Source organism: Anastrepha obliqua, chromosome 2 (assembly GCF_027943255.1).
Source record: "Anastrepha obliqua isolate idAnaObli1 chromosome 2, idAnaObli1_1.0, whole genome shotgun sequence".
Classification (NCBI taxonomy): domain Eukaryota; kingdom Metazoa; phylum Arthropoda; class Insecta; order Diptera; family Tephritidae; genus Anastrepha; species Anastrepha obliqua.
Genome location: NC_072893.1, coordinates 127,943,767 through 127,952,131, shown reverse-complemented (window position 1 = coordinate 127,952,131; position 8,365 = coordinate 127,943,767). Strand labels below are relative to the sequence as shown.

The 8,365-nt window shown below is 38.3% G+C and overlaps 1 protein-coding gene across 1 annotated transcript; it reads right to left on the bottom strand.

Moving 5' to 3' along the window:
* Window positions 1-763: 763 nt before the first annotated feature.
* LOC129238420 (uncharacterized) lies at window positions 764-1,200 on the bottom strand. Its single transcript, XM_054873444.1, has 2 exons — window positions 1,035-1,200; window positions 764-962 (listed from the first exon to the last, which is right to left on the bottom strand). The coding sequence occupies exons 1-2, from the start codon at window positions 1,198-1,200 to the stop codon at window positions 802-804; spliced, it is 327 nt and encodes a 108-aa protein (XP_054729419.1). The 3' UTR covers window positions 764-801.
* Window positions 1,201-8,365: the final 7,165 nt, after the last annotated feature.

Below are 8,365 nucleotides of genomic sequence, written 5' to 3'. Positions count from 1 at the left end.
GTGTTCTAATAGCGGTAGCCCCTCGGCAGGCAATGGCAAACCTTCGAGTGTACTTCTGCCATGAAAAAGCTCCTCATAAAAAATATCTGCCGGCAATGGCAAACCTTCGAGTGTATTTCTGCCATGAAAAAGCTCCTCATAAAAAATATCTGCCGTGCGGAATCGGCTTGAAACTGTAGGTCCCTCCATTTGAGGAACAACATCAAGACGCACGCCATAAATAGGAGGAGGAGCTCGGCCAAACACACGAAAAGGGTCTACACGCCAATTATATATACATATATATATATATATATAATATATATATACATATATTATATATATATACATTAGAGCGTATCACCAAAAAAAAAGTCGGCCGTACCTCCCCTCATATGAAGTGTTTTTGAAAAACATTAAAAAAAAAAATTTTGTTTTTTTCTGGCAACCCTAGATGTCGTCCAATTACATTTTTCTTCATATCTTCGCATTTATTGTCGGATTTTAAAGTGTGAGACATCAATTTTTTTGTCTCAAAGAGGAGGTTTTTCTCAAGAAAGTTCATTGAGCTCATGCGTTTCGTTGTGGTACTTACCTACCATATCTTAGTTTCTACCACCCTAATGTAACAACCTAATGTCAGTTAATTGAAGACCGTAAAAAATCATAAATCTTTTGCGAAGAAATATTTCGATTCAATTAGTAGAACCAGAAATATAAACAATTTATTTTTAGTCTAAAGCCATACAAGAAAAAGTAAATGTTATTTATTTTCCTCGCTCGCGAAACAGTTAGTGAATTGTTTGTCTTGTAACAGAAATTTTAGTCCACAAAATTTTGTCGGAATTCAAGCTTGCTGTATTTCTGCCGGCTCTCGAGCTTAGATAAAATGTGGCCCATGCGTTGTTCATCTGTGACCGCCATTGCAGATTCATGAACTGTATGAACAAATCGCTCGGTATTTTGGGAATGACAAGGAAATGCTGTGAAAAAGATCAGTGAAAATGCCGATAAAGGAGAAGCAAAGAAAAATTAGTGGTTTTCGTTGTGCATACCTGGTAATTCAATTATTTCATTGGAATATTGTAATGCTTCGAGGTGATCTTTCGCGAAGAACTGCAAGCATGGTGGTTCAGCCGGTTCGAATCTATCCCAATCTATTACATTAAAATATTTGTCACTCTCGAGATTTATAAAAATATCCTCTTTCGGACCAAACATTTGACGAACACATCCATTTGTTTATTAGCTTCTCTGCGGGCTGCTAAGATCTTCGTGTATCCATCTGAACGTACGAATGGATCTGTATCGGTTATCATCGATATCAAAATATTTTCTAGGTGCAGAAAGTATGAGTTATTTTTTATGACCGGACGGACAATATTTTGAATGTCTTGTGGCAATTGGCGAATCCATGTGATGTATTTGAAAACGTGACGACATCCGTGAATTGCAAGTGGTTGGTTTTTAACCAGAAACCAGAAAGGAGCATAAACTCTTACAATAAAGTCAGCAAGTGTTTTTAGTGTTATTGAGGGTTGCTCGCACGTTATATATATAATAGCGAAGAATTCGAGACGCTGTTGTCAGCCAACGGGCTGTACTCCTGTATGAACAGCCCGGATCATACGATATAAATACAATTGGTCGCCCCGAATATTGAAGTCCTCAATATTATCTGGCATCTCACCCATTGGAATGCGTTGGAAATTTTTTTTAACCTAACAAAACAAAACAAGTTAGAAAATATATTGATAACACTGTTATACTATAGTTGAAAAATCCAACAAACGTGGTATGGATTATTTCTATATCATTTCGATACGATGAATTCAATGGCTTTAACCGGTCTGCAAAGTAAGCGAATAATAATAAATGTTTCCTTTGCGAATATTGAGGCGCCTCCATGCTTATAAAGAAAAAATATTTTGTTTGACCTAACTTTGCAAAACAAATAACACAATGAATTCACCGCACCGATATGATATAGAAATGACCTATCGTCCGTCTGCGGACAAAAAAAGTCAAAAAACTATAACAGTGTAATTTTAATGGTCTTATACGAAACAAGTCAAAGAGATGATGAGTGTTGGAACGATTTTCCGTAATCCCTTGTCAAATTTGGTTTTGAGACAACACAGACAAGTCAAATAGAGTTAAAAACAGAGGTTGTATAAACTTACAGAATAAAGCATACAGTTTTGAATACAAGCTCCGATATTTCCCGGCCATACTCCAGGACCTTTCTGTCTTTCAAGCAAGGATTTCAATAGTGCATTAAAAGACAATTCGTTAAAATGAAAAAGACACACAAACCATTGCAACGGTCTCTGTAGATGACATTCCATTTTTGCAACTACCCCGCCTTTGTAGCCAGTGTTGGTAGGAGTTCCATCACAACAAATAGCACCCAAGTCATCCGTACTTATATGTTGCTGTTCTAAATATCCCACGATGCTCCTCTGTATTCCAGTTGCGGAACTTTCAGTGGGTGTGGCATAGCCGAGAAATTTCGAACCGGGCTCTTTTATGATGGTGATATGTTCTTCATTTAACACAACATTCCGGATCACATTTGCCTCTGTTACTCTTTTTAAAGTTTTCTCTTTTTTGCCATCGAATGAGATACACTTTACAGAGTCATCACATTTGGCCGCCGCTAATCCTTCTTTGCGGAACTTCACACGTTCCCTATACTTTGTTTTTGTCGATGATAAGCCCATCAAACAACTCATTAATTTGTGCAAGTGATTCTGCTGATTCCTCCTGTTTGGCTTTTGCAGCAATTGAAATTCTCAAATCTCTTATCAGCATAGTCGCAAGCAATGCACCGTAACGAACAGAGGTGTCGCTGCAGTCCAAAGCCGAACAAAAATTACGCAAGGAAATATCCTCAATTGATATATATTTTTTTTTCGTTCCGCTCACATTTTCTTCAAATTCCTGTTCTTCTTCGCTGCCTGGTAAGTACTCAATAGAGTAAACGTCGCTACGTATAGTGTTTGATGAACAAACTGTCGTCATTTGTTGTATGTCGTTCGTCGACCACATCTACATTATCAAGAGTCATTAATCGTGGACCACACTGATCGATGAAAAAAGTTTTAGTATCATCTGGAATTTTATTGCAGGCTGTGCAGTTGCTTGGTTGGTTGGTTTAAGGGTGACCCCGCATCGGAGTGCCACATAGACCGCAAGTTGGGTCCGTTGTGTTGCCCTAGAGCTCATTATGTTACATGATTTCCCCAACTAACCGAGATTTTTATTGTAGATTTTGGTCCAAGATATTAATTCGTTTCGAGAATTTAATGAGAGATTCGATTTTCAGGTTCGAGAGTACTGAAAGATTGTCAATTGTTGGAGAGCCTAGAAGAGCAAGTCGACTTCTGGCTAGGCCGGGACAACTGCACAGCAAATGCCTGCTCGATACTTCCTCATCTTCGTCCTCGCAGTATCTGCACAGGTCGTTTTGAGGAACCCCGAGCCGACGTGCCTGAGTGCCCAAAAGGCAGTGGCCGGTGATAAGAGATATTATATTCCTTAGTTCGTGTTTCGAAAGCCTTATAAGGGTTTTTGTCTGTTTCAGATTGTAGGATGGCCAGATTTGTCTGGTCGTAACGCAAGTAGTTTCCACTCGCCACCTCCGATCAGCAATGCTGTGAAATTCTCGATCAATGATCATTTTACATGTTGCTTTGCAGTTACCTTAGAATCCACTGTGACCCGGTATCCAGATAACTTGGACAGAATTCTGAACACTTATCTCGTTAAGGGATAAGAGACAGGATCGAACCACATCTGAGTGGATATAAGAGGAGCTGAACGAACGGAGCGAACGGCCGCTTGACTATTAGTGAAAAAGCGGATATCCTCTAGTGATAGTCTCTTTTCTAAGATAGTTTTCGCAGCATACCAGATAGCGCATACTTCCGCTTGGAATACACTACAGTAGTCGGGTAATCTAAATGATAGATTGATGTGAGGGGAATTTGAAAAGATTCCAAATCCCACTTGACCGTCTTGTTTTGAACCATCTGTATATAAAGGGTGATTTTTTAAGAGCTATAGGAAAGTTTTTCAAAAAAATACACTAAAATCCAGAAAAATGCATGACATTTTTATTTAAATCGATAGTACATTCCATATAATTTAATGTTTGAAGATTATTTCATGCAAATGTTGACCGCGACTGCGCTTCAAATGGTCCATCCGCTTAGTCCAATTTTGGCATACTCTTTCCAATGTTTCGGCCGGTATCTCACATATAAATGCTTTAATGTTGTCTTCCAATGCGTTTATTGAGGTTTGTCTGAATAGACATGAGCTTTAACATAGCCCCACAAAAAATAACCTAAGGCGTTTTATCGCACGATCTGGGTGGCCAATTGACAGGTCCCGAAGGTGAAATAAAATTTTCACCGAACTCGCCTCTCAACAAGTCCGTTGTTACGCGTGCTGTGTGGCATGTGGCACCGTCTTGCTCCAACCACATGTCATGCAAGTCAAGCTTTTGCATTTTGTGCAAAAAAAAAGTTGGATATCATTTCACGGTAGCGCTCACCATTCACAGTTACGTTACAATTCGCAGCATCTTTGAAGAAGTACGGTCCAATGATACCTCCAGCCCATAAACCGCACCGAACTGTGGAACACAATTTTTCGATAAAAGAGTGGATCTTCGGCCAACTTTCCAAAAGCCCATTCACCAAAAATTCTGCGTTGCGGTAGGTCGTTCGGCTTCAATTCTTGCACCAGCTGTATTTTGAGAGGCTTCGCACCTAAATCCTTTCGCAAAATTTTCCACGTTGTTGAGTAACAGAGGCCCGATTGCTGCGAACGGCGACGAATCGATAATTGATGGTCATCATTAACAGTGGCCGATACAGCTACGATATTTTCTTCAGTTCGCACTCTACGTAAGCGTGTTGGTGGTTTGATGGTTGATAATGTAAATTTGGTTCTAAATTTAGTCACAATAGCTCGAGCCGTTTTAGTGGGCCGATTAAACTGACCATAAAATGGAGGAAGCGCGTGATAGAACACGCATTTTTATAATAAAATTCCAAGCGTTGTTCGTTGTTCAAAGATTTGCATGCGTTGTTCGTTTGTAAGACAATTCATGGTTAAATTATAGACCAAACTGAAGATGTTTGACAGTGAAACAAAACACGAAACGTGCGTCAGCTGTTTTAAACCAACTGTTTAAAAAGATAATAGCTAATAAATCACCCGTTATAATCAGAGGGCCATCGATTTCGGTAAGATTTGTCTTCCATTCTTCCCTGGTTGAGAGTGAGCAGGAGAATAGCAAGGGTGGTGATGGAATACTTACATAATAGTCTATGTCGGAAGAGATAACAGCAGGAACACTGTTATCAGTATGGCCGAATGGCCAAGATACTTTTTCCATTTCGATGTGGCATTCATGCGTGTCGCTGCTTTCGCTGCAATCGCTCTGCCAGCCAAATCGATAGGGAACAAGTGAAGCAACGTATTTAGAGCCTTAGTAGGTGTTGTAAATACTTAAGCATTCTTTTATCAGGAGACAGGCTGTTCTTTGGACTCGATCAATTGTGGCTACTCTACACCGTTTTTCGAGTGCTGTCCACCATACAACCACACCGTAGAAGAGTATCGGTTTGATGATCGAGGTATATATCCAATAAATGATCCGAGGTGAAAAACCCCAGGTTTTGCCTATAGCTTTCTTACAAGTATAAAGAGCTATGAAAATGTTCAATTTCCAACTCAACTTCCTATCTAGAATAACTCCTAGATATTTAGCTGAATCTGATAGAAGTAATGATTCCCCTTTTAAAGTTATTGTTTGCAGTGGAGGAGATTGTTGTTTCCTATTGAAAAGAACAAGATCTGTCGTTGCTGGATTCGCATTTAGTCCGCATTCGGTGCACCATTTTGACAGAATATTGATTGAGCGTTGCATGAGCTCAGTGAGGGTATTCAGGTGTTTGCCTGACACGCAGAGAGCAATATCATCTGCATAGGCTACAACCTTGCAGCCTGCTTTTCCGAGATTTCGAAGCAAACTGTTTACAGGGAGAAGGGGTGAAAGTATTCCGCCTTGAGGAGTGCCTTTGACGGCGTACATTCTCATGCGGCTTAACCCAAGCTCTGAAGTGATTATTCTATTTTGGAGCATTTGTTCGATCATCTTTCGGATGGAGTAATTAATACCCCATTTGGCAATTTCCGACAAAATAGCTTTGGGTTCAATATTATTAAAAGCACCTTCTATGTCCATAAATGCGACAAGAGAGTACTCCTTATTGTGAAGGGAAGTTTCCACTGTTTGCACCAGTGAGTGAAGTGGCGTTTCAGTCGATTTCCCTTTAGTGTAGGTGTGTTGTGCCTCAGAGGTCAACTTAGTATCAAATTGGGTTTTGATTTGCTCATCTAAGACTTTTTCAAAAGCCTTTAAGCAAAAAGAGGTTAGGCTAATGGGCCTGAAATCGTTTGGTTTGCAGTGTGGAGGCTTCCGCGTTTTCGGAATGAATGCTACCTTCGATTTCTTCCAAATTGTCGGAAGGTAAGAGAGATTTAAACACTTGTTAAAGATACTTGTTAACCAATGCAGTAGAATTTCCAGTCCTTCTTGAAGTTCTGCTGGAATGATGTTGTCAGGACCTGGTGGTTTAGATTTTTTTTAAAACTTGGTAACGCATTGCTTAGGCTGTGAAGTTACATAAATTATTTTTTTCAATTCTACATACGCAACGCGATATCACAAATAATGTATAATATTACACTCGTTTTCATCGTATTTCGATGGATATTTCACTACGTTATACGATGGATATTTCACTACGATCACTTCTATGACGAAGATATAACCCGAAATTAATAATATCGCGTTTAGTTGGCAGTTGGTTTTTTAAATCACAATCAACAAAACGCATTTTTAAAGTTTTTGCAGTTTTTAACACGCACCAAGTAAAATGACAATTGATTATGATGTCAAGGGCAAAACATAAAACAGAAAAAAGTAGATAAACAATAGTCGAGTTAATGTATAAAAAATTAGGTGGAGCATGCCGAAAAATGTATAAAGAGAATAAGGCACCTAATGTATGGCTTTCAACTAAAAACAAAATTAATTTTATTTCTAGTTCTACTGAATTAATTCGCAAAACTTTACTTTTTTCGCAAAAGATATACGATTTTTTACGGTCTTTAATTTGCTGTTATTAGATTAGGGTGGTAGCAACTGAGATATGGTGGGTAGGTACCACAACGGAGAGCCTGTGATCAATGAGCTTTTTTAGTAAAAAACCACTCCTTGAGACAAAAAAATTGGTGTATCACACTTTAAAATCCGACAATAAATGCTGAAGATATGAAGAAAAATGCAATTGGGCGACATCTAGGGTTGCCAGAAAAAAGAAATTTTTTTAAATGTTTTTCAAAAACACTTCATATGAGGCGAGGTACGGGCGACTTTTTTTTTTGCCTGTAGGGCGAGACGCTCTAATATACATATATATATACATGAATTCGACAGCTAACCAAAAAAAGCTTAAAGCTTCAGAATATTGTCAAATGTACTGTTGTGAGTGCAACCCTGAAAATCATGCGTATATTTTTTTTTTTGTTTATGTAATTCTTGCTAAGTTTGCTTATTTTGTTTCCTAATTTTGCTGGAAAGGGTAGTGCCGGGATTCAAAATCCGCTATAGGTGTGAAACACCAAATCAATAGAGACTGTTTTTTTCTATTAGCTAGTGGCCGCTAGCGGGCAAATGGCAAGCCTCTGAATATATATCTGTCATGAAAAACTGCTTATCAGAGGCGTTATAAAACTGTAGATCCCTCCATTTGTGGAACGTCATCAAGGCGTATACTACAAATTGGAGGAGGAGCGTCATTTATGTATATACAGTAAAATCTTCCTTAGACGGACACTTACCGTCAGTCAAATATTGCCCGCCCAAGAGAGATATCCGAGAGGATAATTTGTTCCAACAGATAAGACCTGGTGTAGGAAAAAATGTCCGCCCAAGGGAGGTATCCGCCTAATAGTGGTATCCGTTAAGAGAGGTTACACTGTATATATAATTTATTATGAAAATATAGTTCATCTGAAATATAATTCACTATATGATTGGCTAAAATGCATTATAAATGCTAATGAAAACAAAAAATACGTAAGTGCGCTCTTTAGATAACATTTCAAGCGAAAAATCTCATAGCTACTTGGACTATCAAAAGCAGCAACTTCAAACTTCAAATATGTTAAAGAAAGAAATTAAGAAGTTGAGAAATTCTAAACAAATTTATTGAAATTCTAATGAAACTTTCGATTTTTTGCACGTTTTTTCAATTCGTGACAGATTTTGCTATAATATTAACCATATTATATAAATAATTTT

Bases quoted from the DNA above. Each gene is read 5' to 3' on its own strand.
- LOC129238420 (XM_054873444.1), bottom strand. From the start codon at position 1,200: ATGTTTGGTCCGAAAGAGGATATTTTTATAAATCTCGAGAGTGACAAA. The intron at 963-1,034 runs GTATGCACAACG...TCTTTTTCACAG, and splicing joins TGAAATAATTGAATTACCAG to CATTTCCTTGTCATTCCCAA.